Source organism: Trachemys scripta, chromosome 2 (genome assembly GCF_013100865.1).
Source record: "Trachemys scripta elegans isolate TJP31775 chromosome 2, CAS_Tse_1.0, whole genome shotgun sequence".
NCBI lineage: Eukaryota > Metazoa > Chordata > Testudines > Emydidae > Trachemys > Trachemys scripta.
In genome coordinates this window covers 103,212,632-103,229,713 of record NC_048299.1, presented here as the reverse complement: position 1 = coordinate 103,229,713, position 17,082 = coordinate 103,212,632, and the positions used below count along the sequence as shown (strand labels likewise).

Genomic DNA, 17,082 nt, shown 5'->3' with positions numbered 1-17,082 from the left:
AAATTGAAAGGGCAGTCAGCATGTAAATTGTCTCTGTGGGCCAAATTCTGCTGTCATGAATCCCCATGCAACATCAACAAAATCAATGGTGTTCCAGAGAAGTAACTGAGTGACAAATTTGTTTTCTCTTTAGCCATTTCTACATTTTAAAATGCAAAGAAAGCATGCTTCATTATATAGTGTTCCTCTTCCAAATGACATATTCATAGATTCTAAACCCAGAAGGGACCACTATGATCACCTAGTCTGACCTCCTATATAACACAAGCAATAGAAGGTCTCCAAAATAATTCCTATAGCATATCTTTTAGAAAAAACACCCAATCTTGATTTTAAAATTGCCATGGAGAATCCACCATGACCCTTGGTAATATGTTCTAATGGTCAATTACTCTCACCATTAAAAATTTACACCTTATTCCAGTTTGAATGAGTCTTATCTTCAACTTCTGGCTATTGGATTGTGTTATACCTTTCACTGCTAGATTGAAGAGCCCATTATTAAATATTTGTTCCCCATACACGTACTTATAGATGCATAGGTGCTGGAACTAGGGATGCTGGGGGTGCTGCAGCACCACCTGGCTTGAAGTGGTTTCCATTACATACAGAGTTTACAGTTTGGCTCAATGGTTCTCAGTACCCCCACTATAAAAATTGTTCCAGCGCCCCTGTATAGACTGTAATCAAGTCACCCTTTAATCCTCTCTTTGTTAAGCTAGACAGATTGAGCTCCTTGAGTCTATCACTATAAGGCATGTTTTCTAATGCCTTAATCATTCTTATTATTTTTCTCTGAACCCTCTCCAATTTATCATCATCCTTTTTGAATTATGGGCACCAGAATTGGACAAAGTATTCCAGCACCAGTTGCAGCAGTGCCAAATACAGAGGGGAAATAACCTCTCAATTCCTACTCAAGATTCCCCTGTGTATGAATCCCAGGATCACATTAGCTCTTCTGGTCACTGTGTCACACTGGAAGCTCATGTTCAACTGATTATCCACTATAACCACCATGTCTTTTTCAAAGTCACTGCTTCCCAAGATAGAGTTCCCCATCCTTATATATGGCCTGCATTCTGTGTTCCCAGTTACATATGTTTACATTTAGCCGTATTACAATGCATACTGTTTGCTTGTGCCCAGTTTAACACATGATCTAGATCATTCTGAAAAAGAGACCTGTTCTCTTCATTATTTATCATTCCCTCAGTTTTTGTGTCATCTGCAAACTTTATCAATGATGAAGTTATGTTTTCTTCTAGGTCATTGATAAAGATGTTATATAGCATAGAGCCAAGAAGCAATCTCTGTGGGACCTCACTGGAAACAGACACACTCATTACAGTTCCTTTTTGAAAACTATCAGTTAGCTAGTTTTTAATACATTTAATGTGTCCCATGTTAATTTTATATTATAGTTTTTTTTATCAAATGTTTTGTGGTACCAAGTCAAACACTTTACAGAAGTTTATGTATTTTATATCAACACTATTACCTTTGTCAACCAAACTTGTAATCTCACAAAAAAAAAAAGATATCCAGTTAGACAGGATCTATTTTCCATAAATTCATGTTAATTTGTATTAATTATTTCACCCTCCTTTAGTTCTTCATTAATCAAAACCCTTAACAGCCACTCCATTAGCTTTCCAGAGATCGATGTCAGGATGACATGCCTATAATTACCCAGGTCATCCTGTTTACCCTTTCTAAAAATTGGCCCAACATCAGCTTTCTTCTAGTCTTCTGGAACTTTCCTGGTGCTACAAGACTTATTGAAATATTAACAGACCAGTGAGCTCCTGAGTCAGCTCTTTTTAAATTCTTGGATGCATGTTATCTGGATCTTCTGATTTTAAAATGTCTAACTTAGTAGCTTCTGTTAAATATCCTCCAGAGATACTAGTGGAATGGAAAAAGTGTTTCTCCCCAAAATACAGAAGAGAAATATTTATTGAACAATTGTATCATTACTGATAATTCTAGCATTTCCATCTAGTAATCGAACAGTACCATTGTCAGGATTCTTTTTATTCCTAATACATTGAAAAAATTCCTGATTGTTTTTAACTCTGTTGGCCATAGATTTCCCCTCATGTCCCTTGGCTTCCCCCTTACCAATTTTCTTCAATTCCTAACTTCTGATTTATATTCTTTACTATCAACTTCCCCTTTCTTCCATTTGTTATATTTTGTTTGTTTTATTTTTTATAGTTGTCTTCATTTCCCATTAAACCACGTAGGTTTTGTTTTTGTTTTTTTAGCCAGGGCATTCTTCTTCAGTTGTGAGATTGTGACTTTTGAGGCATCTAGTTAGGTGATCTTAAATGATTCCCAATTATCATCATATTTTTCTGATTATATTCTTTCTCCCAGCTGATTTGGTTCATAAATGTTTTTTTTCAGTTTTGTGAAACTGGCTCTATTAAAGCATGTATAGTCTATATATATTGCTGGTCTGAACTTAATTCTTCTTGCACTTTTTAAATGTCATCAAGTCATGATCACTTGTACTTAAGTTACCATTAACTTTTAGTTCTGTGATCAGTTCCTCTGTATCTGTTAGGTAAAGGTCTAATATATAATTTCCCCATATTGGCTGAGTTAGGACATTGTCATCTATAATGTTTAGAAATTTCAATGATGCCTTATGCTGGATTTCTCATGCTGCCTGTACTATGTCACTCAAATTGAAGTCCCCTATGATCAATTTTTTTCCCCTACGCATTATTACTCAGTGCATGAGAAGATGGTCATCCTGTTCCATACTGTGAATTAATAGTCTGTAGCAGACACCAGCTCATGTCCCATATTGTGCTTTATCTGTTAGTACATTGATCACCAGAAATGGTGAGTTTCAACACTGTTAAAAACCCAGCCCTTACATATTACCATCTTTTGATAAGGATTTACCAACCACAGTTAACGGTTTATTCTCCATTTGGTATGGATATATTCCATTAATGCTAATAGGAATTCTATTCATGCATCCAAAAAAGGCTCCTTTTATAGCAAGTATATTTAGAATCCCACTATAATGTAGACAACATTTTTTATTACAAATATAAAATATCTATTACCCAAGCCTATAAAAATATTGGGCTGTATAATAGAATGGCCTGGCTTTATATCGACACACATAATAAGAGATACTTTTAACGTGAAAGGCCTGAACTGTTACAAAGATGAGCCAAATCCTGTAGTTCGTATTCAGTCAACATTCCTATGGGCTTTGATGGAAGTTTTGAATGAGTATGTTCTGAGTAATTAGTGAGTTTATTGGTAATGGTTGTATTTCTACTGCAATAGTGCACGAATACCCAAATCAGGGGTCCATCAATCCTCATCAGAACAAATGGTCCATTCCATGAAGGGTTTACAGGGTAAAGTGACAAGCAACATAGGAAATGTGAGTGAGAAGGCTGTGGACAAAATGTGTACAGTGTTTAATATAATGTATATACATTAAAATGTCACTTCAACTATGGCCAACTGCCCTTCAACCTAACATTAATTGGTTGGCTAATTATTTGTAGGCACCAGAGAAGAAGGGAGTGAAGGTTTTAACATGCATGATTATCATATATTGCTGATTAATGTGGTTGTTGCTGATTTAGGGCCAGACTGTGCCTGTGTCGGACTGCACTGCCCCAGTGGGAGTTCAAGGTAGATTCTGTCTGAGAGGCAAAATCCCTCTGGGGATCATGTGAGATGTGTACACTGCAGTATTTGTTAAAAATGAACAATGGTCATATCTCCTTAAATCTCTGGGGTACTGGAAGGGAGGTCCTGTGCCCTTCTACCAGGTCCCGCACTGTCTGACCCATAATTGTGTGAAAACTTTAATCTCCAAATGGAAGATAGTTAATTCCAGTACTATAGAGTCTAACCCTGAAGGCTTGACACAGAGAGCATACCCAATAAAATCAACAGAGTTATTGCCATAGGAAGAACTGCATCCCAGCTCTTATCAGGTCCGATGCCCTCTCAGCAGCATCAATGTCTGTTCTCTGCCAGCTTTAACTAATTTATGAAATCACCCATTTAAATAGCTACATGTTCAGCTGAAGGGAAATGCCATTCCAGGGCAAACTTTCAGCATTTATTCCTCATTTAGAATTCTGGGACTGGATCAACCTCTCCAGGGATCAACCCCTCAGGAGGGGCTAATTGGGGGTGGGACTCTGTGCCAGGTGAGAATAACCTTGAGGAGTTGCCCCATTTTCAGAGTGGAAGAGGGCATAGTGAGCTTTTCTCTTGTTGAATAAGCCAGAGGGTGCACCCATCAATTTAATGGATCACCAGATGGCCAGGGCCATCCAAAGGAAATCCATGTACTTCTGTCAGCCCTGGATCCCCTCCATCTTGTCCTGTCACCATGGTTCCAATGGAACTGTGGTAACAGGGCTTCCCCAGCACCATCAAAAGAGGAGGAGAGGGAGAGGGATCTTGCCACCAAGAGGAGACTCCAAAGCAAAGCTAGTACAGTTCCAGGCAGGAAAATCTGGGAGGAGGGGGGCGATTTGCATGGCACTGGTACAGGAACCTCCAGTCTTCACCACTAGCCAAATTGTGCCTAAACCACTGCCCACCTTTGGCATGCTCAGTTCCCCACCTGCTTCCCTCCCCCCCCCCCCCCCCCCCCCGGCAGATCCTAGCCCCATGGAGAACCTTCTGCAGGGTCTTGGGAAGTAGGTCTGGGGTGAGGTGAAAAGGGGAGCAGTGCTCAGGAGGATACGGATCCACCTTTCCTTGCAGGATGAGGAATATTTGGGGCAAGCATGCCCTGGCACTTGATTTTGCTTTTGTTGAGGAAATCTGTACCAATGCAGTTTAATGAACCCATTGGGGCTATATTGTTTCTGTGATAATGTGTACTGCGCTAGGAAAGGTTTCAGAGTAGCAGCTGTGTTAGTCTGTATCCACAAAAAGAACAGGAGTACTTGTGGCACCTTAGAGACTAACAAATTGCATCTCTTTCTGAGTCTGTCTCTCATCTTGTAGTAAACAGCTTCAGAGCGGGTGGGAGGAACAGAGAAACTAAAGTAAGCTCCATGACTGTGATTAGTTGGTTGCCCACAGGCTTTTGGGTGCATGTTAAATTAATGCCAAACGTAAAGTAATTAACTATGTAGGAATGCTCTCTATTTTTTTTTTTCAAATACTTACACTTATCTTTGTTCCGTCATTGTCCAAGTCTCTCTCTGGTAAGAGCTCCACCTATTGGGAAAGGATAACATTTGTGAGGAGCTGTTGCCGTGCAGTGCTGGGCTACTGGCCCTTGTGCAAAATAACCACTAAAGCGCAGCAGATTATTTCAGCCAGCCTTTCCCCGAGAACACTTGCATGCTAAGTGTGCCACCTATAGGCAGAACCTCATTGGGAGAGTTGAACAGACTGAATTTAGCTTCAGTTCTATACAAGTGCTATTGCGGCAACCAGCATTATAGGATTGTGGCACACTGAAAACACTGTATTGAAAACGAGAACAGATGCGTAGTGTCTTCTTGTAAGACTAAACTGTCATTCTCCATCCTATTACGATCAGGCTTCAGGAAGAATCCTCAGTATAAAACTCATGTGGACGGCTTAGGAGGATTAAAATGTTAGAGAGAAGGATTCCCCCCCCACCAATCCTATCTCAGGGAAAATGTTCAAGGTAAAGGGAGAGTTCCTTCTCCCTTTTCTTTGCATAAGTAAGGGGTGAGCCCAGTGGATGCTTGTGTGGTTGTCCTGAAATCCTAAACTGATTCCTATTAGAAAGATATTTAATCTTTTCAGTGTAACTATCAATCAGAAACAAAGCAAGGGGGAAAAACCGAGGTTCTGTACAGAAAAGAGTCCTCGACACTAGACTTTGAAGGCTACAAGAGTGTTTTTGTTGTTGTTGTTTGGAAGCTGTGAATCCCAAAAACAGCTCCCCCCCCCCCCACACACACACACACATGCCTGCCGAATGAGATTTACAGATTCCAGTGCCCCAATGGCTAGTAAGAGATTGTTGTAGTATCTTGACACTTGGGAAATACACTCCTGCAAGCAGCAACTCTATTAACATAGGATCTGTTTGACGAGAGAATCAGACTTGAGAAATCCATGTCGCTTTCCTAAGATGTGAAGCTGAGCTAGGGGAGTGGCAGGCATCTACTGGGGTGGGCATTTCTCCCTGCAGCCTGCTGTGCTACAGTTCATGGGTAGCCTTAAGCCTTCAGCGAAATCCACTACCCCCTCTCCCCTTTTTTTGGCGTGCTTGGGTGGATTGGCCTCTTGGAGGGGAGGGGGAAGCCTAGTGGAGGCGCATCGGTACCTGAGTGCCTGTCACTTCGCCTCCAGCCTCCTGCTCCTCTGCTGCTCGCAGAAACCACCACTGGATCTCGAGGTACACCGAGGCGGAGCCGCTCTGGAAAGCGCACGACATCTCCACGTTCTGCCCTTCAGTGGCTGTGACATTTCGGGGGAACTCGGTGAATTTTGCTGCAAAACAAACGCAAACAGCTTATTGGGATCTCCCGCTCCTTCTTCTCTCCCCTTCCCCCCCTCCATTTTCATCTTTTTTTTCTTGTTCTCTTTCTCTCTACCTTTTCCCCTCCCTGTTTCCTTGTCCTTTTCTCACTGCCTCCTTTTACATTTCCCCATTTCTATCGCTCCCATTTCTCTGTTCCTCATCTTTTCTCACTCCCTTTCCCCATGCCTATTCTCCTTCTCTTGCCCCCATTCCCCGCCCCCCGCTTTGTCTCACACATTTATATATTTTCGCAATCCGCACAACTCCCGCTCTTGTGCTCAAGTCCCGCTAATGGGAAAGCTAAGTACCCCCTCTGATCGCTCCCCTGGGTTAAGAAAGTTACGTATAATTAGATCCAAATATCCTTTGGTGGAATGCAGTATTTCACCAAACACACTGAGGGATTTCAGTGAAAGGCAATTTGGAAAATCAGCACCGCTCATGCATTGCATTTCCTAGGTGAGTGCATGTGAATGATTAAACTCTACATGGTTAACTGAAATAGATATTTAGAATGTTTAATGTGCTAAGAGGTGCGTTATGATCACTCATCAAAATGCACGTTTCAAACACATTAACTGAGTCACGTATTTCTTTTATGATAATTTATGCTCTCACAGTGAAACGAATAAACAGTGTTTCTTATCATTCTTCATCCTAGCAGACCCACTTTCCAAAACGAACAAACACCTCCTCTTTAAATATGACTACTCCCATCTTACCACACCATTCTACGGTTGAGCAAAATTCCTACAAATGCACACAGTGCAAGACACCAATGCTTCTTAAAAGTCAGCATCGAGCCTCCCTATATGTTCCTTAGGCTCGTGTGTAGCTCATTTAAAAATCGAGCAAACTTGATGATAAATCTTGTAGACCCCATCCTGGCCAGTGAAAGAAAAAAAAAATAAACCTCCTGGTTCAAATCTAAGAAACACTGGACAGGAACAGACCCATTGCTCAAAGAATTCAACAGCCAGTTATCCATTCCCAGCTGTGTGTTGTTATAGGCTGACAAAGCTTAGGAGGGAATGTTTGCAGTGTGCCCCTTTCTCCCTAATGCGTCTAAGCTCGTTATTTGAAGTTTATTTGTGGGGTGATTTGGGAATATACCGAACCCCCTTTTGCTTTCTAAACACTTGTACTATGAGACAGAGGCATAAAAAAAGCTGCTATTTCTTTTATTTTACAGTGCCTCCTTCCCCCACCCCGCGACATTCTTTTTAGTCAACGCTAGCTATTCAGCTAGTTAACGGGCAAAGTGACTCTTCACTCTGCATGCTCACGGATTGAAAGAAGTTTTCCTCCCTGGTCAGTGTTTAAAAAAAAAATATCAAGACAGGAGTTGTGTTTGCAGAAATGATGCAGCGTTCAGCGGGCAGCCTGAGACGCTCTGTCCATGGTGCTGAAATGATCACTGCAGCCCTCAAAGTCCCAAACAACTGGATTCTGCAGAGCTGGGGCTGCTTGGAATGCAAGACGCCCTTTTTAGTGGGGTCTTCAAAGAAGTCGATCTTTTTTTGAGATCTATACATAATCACTAAAGGGAAACAAAGGGCTGAGACTGAGGATCACGGAAAAGAGTGGAAAAGGAGCCAGATCCTATATAGATTGCAATATTTAATGAAGGCACACGATTTAGCCATCTTATATTATGTGTGCAGGTAATAATTATGTATGCATGGGTGGGTATTCGCTGTAAACATACATATATACCCAACCCAAACACGCGTATGTATGCATTCATTACAAATATACACTCAGCATTTTCGTCCGTCCAATATATTTCTCATTTTCCCTCCTTGCAATCTAGTATGAGCAGTCCGTTTAGGGGTAAACTTCTCCCCTCTTTTGCTGTTTGTAATTTCTAAGGCTTGGAATCTATATTCTCCTATGCATCTTTTTGGGAGCCCTGCTTTGGATTTTAGGGAGTACACACACGCACACACATTTGACAAAGAGCGATCTTACCTTGGGTAGAAAGTCCTTGTTGAATATACAAAACGGAAAAGAAAATGCATCCAACATAAGCCAGAAAGATCCCCATCATTCCAAAGCGAAGCAAAAGTCACATCAGGGTAACAAAAACCAAAGGTGCCCTCAAAGAAAGGAATCACACACACACACACAAATTTACAGAAAGGCTCTGCGCTGTAGCCCTGGCTGCGACACTGCGAGCATTCTGCTACTCAGTGGAATCTTTTCTTTGGGAAGAGAGGGTATTGCAATACACTGAGGGTTCAGATGAGCTGGCTCGGGCGCTGTGATGCTTGAAGTCCAGACCCAGACTAAAAAAAAAGAAACGTTGAAAAGTGGGTATCAGCTGCCTTCTCTGCCTTTTTTCAGCTACCTGGCAGCTCAGTCCAACGTCAGCTCCAGCTGCTCAGGATTGCGTGATGATGACTGCCCTCCCTAAACGCTGATCCGGCTTAGGAAGTGGGGAGTGGGGGGAAAGGGAGGGGAGGAAGGGAGAGGAGTCTACTGTGCTTGCATTGCTTCAACTTTTCCCTCTAATGGCTGCGATGATGCCTTTAACCCTTCACGCCTTCTGGGTTCTCCATACCTCTCCACCTGCTGTTACTTGGGCTGGGTAACATGCTGGAGGAAAGCCGACTTTTGCGTATGACTGTGGAACCTAGGAGCCTTTATTGTACTGATATAATCTCCAGTCTGGCATCTCACATCGGTCAGAGACTAAGAGGGCAATGGAGTGGTTTGTTTTTTGGTGGGTCTCTCTCTCTCTCTCTCTAATGTAGGAGAAAACAGTTAAATATTAGTTAATATTATGAGTATGCTGTTGAACTTCTTGTTCACTGTCCCAAATAACTATGATCACCTAATCTTTTTCATTCAAAATGTTGTTGATCAGCTTTTTTTTCCAAAATAGATTAACAAGATTTAAAAATAATCAGTTGCTCATAGGATACATGTATTTATATATGATGTTAGGATATATATGGGGAAATACCTATACTCACTTATACATGTGTATGTGTGATTTGCCCAGAAAAAAAATCAGTCTTTGACACTTTGATATTCTATTGATGTGTCATAACAAAATTTATATAACTATAGTACAGAGAGATTTTTAACTACATAAAGAATTTTTCCTTCCAGACTGTATTCATTGCACATTCCTTGTATCGACCGGGATTCATAAGACTATGATACCATATTGCAGTCAAGAGGCAACCCTTGACTATAATAGGTGTTCAAAGAGTCTTAAAAAGACCCCTTTGTCCAAAATATCCTGCTGCCTATAGGAAAGGGCCATCCAGAAAGTATTCCTGGCACTAAGGAAACAATAAATACCTTTCCATGGATATCAAAGACTACGAAAAAATCAGGACATGAAGTGGATATATGACAAGTAGTCAGACTGTCAGATCGTTTATATCATTCATAGATATACGCTAAAAACTAAACATTTAGAGCCATTTAGGAAAGAACTGTAGCCATAAAATTACATTATATCCATATGGACAAACTGTTTTCCCATTGAGTGAAACGTTGGGGGGGGGGTCTGTCATTTAAAACAATGGAAATGCAGCAGTTCCACAATGGTTAAGGAGCAACTTTTGCTTTACTCACTGCACCAATCTCTCTCAGATAAAGTGATTATATCTACATCAGACTTTTGACATAAGAAAAATAACTATTTAGAACCTGAACATGGGATTAAAGTGTCTCCAGCTTTAAAAGTGATTTCACCTCACCATTTATTTATTTTACAAATGTCAGACTTCCCCTCGATATTTATATAGCAGAAGGAGATATTTCCCCATGATAATGGTCTGTTCCACTGATGTCACCTTTTAAGTCTAGCGATGGTTTTTAATAAAAAAAGAGTACAGTATAAATACTCAAAAAATGACTGCAGATACAGCAAAAGTACTTAATTTGGAAGGGATTATTCTGCTATAGAGGTTGTTCTTATGGAGGTCATGATAAATGTATCGAAAACCAGAGAAAAGTCTACAAAAAGAAGGAAGAGAAAAACAAATCCTTAAACATGATAAGACTGAATTTTCAAAAGGAACTAGTGATTTTGACATCTCAGTTATTAGGTACCCAACATGAAACACCTGATTTTTCAATGGTGGGATCTCAGCATTTTCTGAAAAGTCAGGCACCTTTCAGGTGTCTCAGGCTGAGCAGCCAAAATCCCTACTCACCTTTGAAAATATAGGCCGACTGATTATATGCTTCAGTTTAACTACATACGTGTCATCAGTAATCAATGTAAATGACAAATTACACATACATTATCAGCAGTCAAACTGAATGCAAACTAGATTGAAAAAAAGATTTTATGCAGCATCACCTGGTTTGGAGGGAAAGAGGGAACCATAAATAGAGCAATCTTTTTTCAATCCAGACAAAATTTAATTTTTGCAATTTGCAATTCCAGGTGAAAGCAAATAGATTTCTCAGAAAGGTCTTATAATCAGCTGAAGTAACTAAAACTTGTGCTACCATGATAGCAAGGGGATTCTTTACTGAATATACAAAATAACATCTATCCTTGTTAATTTTAGAAAGCTAAAATAGTGAAAAGAATCCTAAAACTTGGACTATGGTCAGTATATTGCTTTATTCACACAATGTAATAGTGTTATATAATGTTATCAAACGTTGCTAGTAGAAATGATTAGCTTTAAGCAGTTTCACATAGGAAAAAAAAATTCCTCTTCTGCCTGTCTGAGTAAAATGCACTCTGATGCAGAGACCTTGCCCAGAGTCAACTGCATCATGTCCGTCCCACATTGGGGCTATAGGGAAGTACTTGGACCAGATATGCTGGGAATCTCTGCATTCCTCTTGTGCTGCAGAAAGGGTTTTTATGCTGACCCCTATATGATGTGAAGGTCACTGATGGTGGCTTGTGGGAGGAGTTATTAAATTGATGTTTTTGCCACTAGAGTGGCTCTAAGACATGCGTAACTGGCAAGGAGGGGCTGTGGACACTCAATGCATAAGCTGGAGCATCTGAACACAATAAGGGAGAATTTCAAAAGTGCTTAAGGATTTAACAGCAGAAATTCTATTGATCTGGCTCTGATTATTGCAACTTCAGCCTATTTTTAATGGTCATTCATTATAATTATTGTTTAATATGTATATCACTGTAGCACCCATTCCGGATCAGTGTGTCCTTGTACACTGTTCAAACACATAGGAAGATGGGTTCTCTAACCCAAGCAGCTTACAAGCTCAAGAAATGTATACCTCTATTGACTGGTCTGAGTGACTTCAAGGTTCATATTGATTATGAATTTTCTAGGTGAATTATTGATCCCATTCACAGTATGTCTTTGTCTAGATCTATTGTTGGAGAAAATTTGTCAGCTCCTTAAGAAGGGAAGGATGCCAGCATCTGTTAAAGAAACTGTCATTAGGTTCCTTCTCAAGAAACCATTTCTTGATGTGGAAAATCTTACTTATTGATTTGTCTCAGATTTCTCATTTTTGAGGAAGATTATCAAGAAAATTGTGGGAAAACCAACTTTAATAACACCTAGTTTTCTTTGATCCCAGCTGTGACACTGGAAGACAAGGTGCCAGTTCATGCCAAGGCCCCAGGCCCTACTGAACATTGACAAATGCATAGCTGGAAACCAATCTGGCTCACCCTAATGACCGTATCCCATACTTATATTACTATAAGTTAATATTTATATGTTTGCCCTGTAATTATAAAGAAAAAATTGCTAAGGGCTTGTCTACACTTACAACACTGCAGTAAAGCATCTGCACCAGTAGTAGTGCTTAGTGAAGATGCTACCTATGCCCGTGGGAGAACTTCTTCTATTGCCGTAGGTACTCCACCTCCCCCAGAGATCGTAGCTATATCTAGCTATATCACTGGGAGAAGCTATCCCATTGACATACCACTGTCTACACGGGGCGGGGGGGGGGGGGGGGGGAGGGTTAGGTGAGTATAACTACATTGCCCAGGGGTGTGGATCTCCCACACCCCTGAGTGACGTAATTATACCGACGTAAGTTTGTAATGTAGACCAAGCCTAAGGGTATGTCTACACTACGAAATTAGGTCGATTTTATAAAATTCAATCTTTAGAAAGCGATTTTAAACAGACGATCGTGTAGGTCTCCACTAAGCGCAGTAGGTCGGCGGAGTGCGTCCTCAATACCGTGGCTAGCATCGACTCACGGAGTGGTGCACTGTGGGTAGCTATCCCACAGTCCCCTCTGTTCGCTGGAATTCTGGGTTACGCTCCCAGTGCCTGATGGGGCAAAAACATTGTCGTGGGTGGTTTTGGGTACATGTCATCAGTCTCCCCTCCCTCCCTCACTCCCTCCTTGAAAGCAATGGCAAACAATCCTTTCACACCTTTTTTCCTGGGTTATCCATGCAGATGCCATCGCATGGCAAGCATGGAGCCTGCTCAGCTCAGCTGTTGTGAGCATTGTAAACACCTTGCTCATTATCCTGCAGTATGTGCAGAGCCTGGCTAGGAGCCACAAGCATGAGGACGATTGTGGGGAGGACATGGACACAGATGTCCTTGAAAGCACTGGATGTGGCAATTGGGACATCATGGCAGTAGGGGGCAGATTAATACAGTGAAACACCGATTCTTGGCCCGGCAAACAAGCACAGACTGGTGGGACCGCATAGTGTTGCAGATATGGGATCATTCCCAGTGTCTGCGAAACTTTTGCATGCCTAAGGCCACTTTCATGGAACTTTGTGACTTGCTTTCCCCTGCCCTGAAGTGGAAGAATACCAAGATCAGAGCAGCCCTCACAGTTGAGAAGCAAGTGGAGATAGCCCTCTGGAAGCTTGCAACACCAGACAGCTACTGGTCAGTCGGGAATCAATTTGGAGTGGGTAAATGTACTGTGGGGGCTGCTGTGATCCAAATAGCCAATGCAATCACTGAGCTGCTGCTATCAAGAGTAGTGACTTTGGGAATGGGCAGGTCATAGTGGATGCCTTTGCTGCAATGGGGTTTCCTAACTGTGGTGGGGCGATAGACAGAATGCATATCCCTATCTTGGCACCAGACCACCTTGCCAATCAGTACATAAACTGCAAGGGGTACTTCTCAATGGTGCTGCAAGCACTGGTGGATCACAAGGGACGTTTCACTGACATCAACGTGGGATGGTCGGGAAAGGTGCATGACACTCGCGTCTTTAGGAACTCTGGGCTGTTCGAAAAGCTTCAAGAAGGGACTTACTTCCCAGACCAGAAAATTACCATTGAGGATGTTGAAATGCCAATAGTTATTCTTGGAGACCCAGCCTACCCTTTGCTCCCATGGCTCATGAAGCCATACACAGGCAGCCTGGACAGTAGTGAGGAGCAGTTCAACTATAGGCTGAGCAAGTGCAGAATGGTGGTAGAATGTGCCTTTGGATGTTTAAAAGCCCACTGGCGCTGTTTGCTGAGTAGGTTAGACCTCAGCACAACCAATATTCCCATTGTTATTGCTGCTTGCTGTGTGTTCCATAATGTCTGTGAGAGTAAGGGGGAGACGTTTATGGCAGGGTGGGAGGTTGAGGCAAATCACCTTGCAGCCAAATTTGAACAACTAGACACTAGGGTGATTAGAAGAGCACAGCTAGGCGTGCTGCGCATCAGAGGGGCTTTGAAAAACAGTTTAATGACTGGCCAGGCTATGGTGATAAGTTGTGTGTGTTTCTCCTTGATGCAAAACCACGCCCTTTGTTGAATGTACTTCCCTGTAAGCCAACCACCCTCCCTCCTTTGACCACAGATGGCAAAGGAAATAAAGTCCCTATTGTTTTGAATCCATTCATTTTTTATTTATTAAAAAAAAAGTGAGATCACTGACAAGGTAGCCTGGTTGGGGTGAGGGAGGAGGGAAGGACAAGGCCACATTGCTTATTATAGCCACACCACAAATCCAAGCTGTTTGAATGACAGCCTTCTGTTGCTTGGGCCATCCTCTGGAGTTGAGTGGCAGGTGCCCAGAGCTTCTTCCCCCCCGCATTCTTGGGCGTCTGGGTGAAGAGGATATGAAACTTGGCAAGGAGGGCAGGGGGTTATACAATAGATGCATGGGGGGTCTGTGCTCTAGTTGCCTTTCCTGCAGCTCCACCAGATGCCTGATCATGTCTGTTTTCTCCCCCATTAGCCTCAGCATCTCTTCCTGCATGTTCTGATCATGCTCACTGTATGCTTTCCTGGCCTTTGCCACCGAATGCCTCCATGCATTCAGCTGTGCCCTATCAGTGCGGGAGGACTGCATGAGCTCAGAAAACATGTTATCATGAGTGCGTTTTTTTGCCTTCTAATCTGCGATAACCTCTGGGACGGAGATAATAGGGGGAGCATAGAAACATTTGTACCTGCAGGGAGGATAAAAAGAGAGAGTAAAATTTAAGATACATTTTGAAAACAAAAGGGAGACTCTTTCACAGTGAATCAAGCAATTCACAGCAGACTGCACATGTGCTTTAGGTACAAGGTCACATTTTGCCTTTTATATTGAGCGCCTGCCAGTATGGTGATACATCACACACAGCTGGGAAACAGAATTTTGTTTCCAGGCAGCCATGGTAAGCCAAAGGGTATGTGGGGTTGGCTTCTTCTGCCTTCATAACATGTGGGAATGGTTTCAAACTGTAGCACCCTCCTTTTCCATAGCAAGCAATGCCAGTAGGGTTTGCCATTTAAAAGGAGGGGCTGAGGTTTTGGGGTGGCTGTGCAGCACACCCAGCCTCCTCCCCACCCCCACGTGGCTATTCTCTAGGATGATCCCTTTTAACCAAGTGCAAACTGCCCAGCATGAACGGCGTCCTTTTACTGTTCCCTTACAAAAACTTCCCTATTTCAACCAAGTGACCATGAATGATATCACTCGCTTGAGGCTGACACAGAAAGATAAAGACCAAATGTTTCATGAATACGACCAAAACCCAAGACCATTTGCTGCCATGCATTGTGCTGCAATGATTTCAGACTACTTGCTATTGGCGTGGCGTGGTAAAGTGTCCTACCGTGGAGGACGAAATAAGGCAGCCCTCCCCAGAAACCTTCTGCAAAAGCTTTCAGAGTACCTCCAGGAGAGCTTCATGGAGATGTCCCTGGAGGATTTCCGCTCCATCCCCAGACACGTTAACAGACTTTTCCAGTAGCTGTACTGGCCACGAATGCATCCCAATTCTTCAGGGCAAATCAAACATTAAACACAATTGCTTTTAACCCCTGTAGTGTTGTTACAAATGTGCACTCACCAGAAGTGCCTTCTCCGCCTTCAGGGTCTGGGAACCCGCCTTGGAAGTGTATTGGCTCCAGGGTGATGAAAAGGTCCTGGCTACCGGGAGAATGGATTCTCCGCTTGCCTGCTGTGCATTCTCCTCCTCCTCTTCCTCATCCACAAAATTTTCCTCTGTGTTGTGTGAGACTCCCCCTTTGCAGGTGTCCACAGACAGTGGTGGGATACTGCTAGGGTCCCCCCGCTAGAATGGCATGCAGCTAGTCATAGAAGCAGCATGTATGGGGCTCTGACCCGGAACAACCATTTGCCTCCTTTGTCTTGTAGTAGGCTTGCCTGAGTTCTTTGACTTTGACGTGGCACTGCTGTGTGTCCCTGGTGTAGCCTCTCTCCACCATGCCCTGTGCGATTTTGACATATATATTATCATTTCTTCTGCTGGATTGGAGTTCTGCCTGCACAGATTCTTATCCCCATACAGCAATCAGATCCAGCGTCTCCTGTTCGCTCCATCGCGAAGCTCGTTTGTGATTCTGGGACTGCATGGTCACCTGTTCTGCTGCGCTCGCCATGCTGACCAAACAGGAAATGAAATTCAAAATTTCCCGGGGCTTTTCCTGTACACCTGGCTAGTGCATCAGAATTGAAAGTGCTGTCCAGAGCAGTCACATTGGAGCACTTTGGGATAGCTCTCGGAGGCCAATACCGTCAAATTGCACAATGCTGCCTCTGCATTACCCCAAATTCGACCCAAGAAGGTCGATTTTAGTGCTACTCCCCTTGTCAGGGAGGAGTACAGCAGTCAATTTTAAGAGCCCTTTAGGTGGACAGAATGGGGTTGGTTGTGTAGCCGCATTGCTTAAAAAATCGACCTAATGCAGCTAAATTCAACCTAACCTCATAGTGTAGACCAGCCCTGAGACTGTAAATTCCCCACAGCCGGGGAGAAGCATTACCCAGTTTGAAATACTCCATAAGAGGTATTATCTCGTGCCCATCAGGAAGGGCTATTGCATCCAAATGAGCCATTGTGAAACAAAGACTTTGTTGATTGCTTCGCCCAGAGCAATGAAGAGGGTAAATGCCCAAGCCTTTGTCCCATCACAGCTTAGACACTGGGGGAAGGGAATAAAAATACCTGTTAAGAAGAACTTAGTATTTCTTTGCTGCTTGACTTCTGAGGGGTGAGGAATCCCCAGCTGTTTTGCCTGGATTAGCCCTAAAGAATATTCAAAGTCTGCTTACAATAGATGTTGTGATTACCTTTTGAAACCTGACTTTAACTCATTTGTGTGTGTAGGATTACCTGCTTTAACCTTGTAAATAACTCTCATTTCTTTTTCCGAGTTAAAATATCCA

General features: G+C 42.5%; 1 protein-coding gene across 4 annotated transcripts in view; it reads right to left on the bottom strand.

The window, feature by feature from the left end:
• Nucleotides 1-8,994, bottom strand: part of VSTM2A (V-set and transmembrane domain containing 2A) — a 31,628-nt gene extending 22,634 nt beyond the window's left edge. The window contains exons 1-3 of one of the 4 annotated variants that reach the window (XM_034761346.1): nt 8,483-8,994; nt 6,314-6,480; nt 5,176-5,226 (exon numbers count right to left, since the gene is read on the bottom strand). In XM_034761346.1, coding sequence (XP_034617237.1) covers nt 5,176-5,226; nt 6,314-6,480; nt 8,483-8,561 — 297 coding nt within the window. In that variant the 5' untranslated portion in view covers nt 8,562-8,994. Of the gene's footprint in view, nt 1-5,175; nt 5,227-6,313; nt 6,481-6,584; nt 6,676-8,482 lie in introns of those variants that run through there. The other 3 variants (XM_034761345.1, XM_034761344.1, XM_034761347.1) reach the window with 3 other exon arrangements.
• Between the last annotated feature and the right edge of the window lie 8,088 nt (nt 8,995-17,082).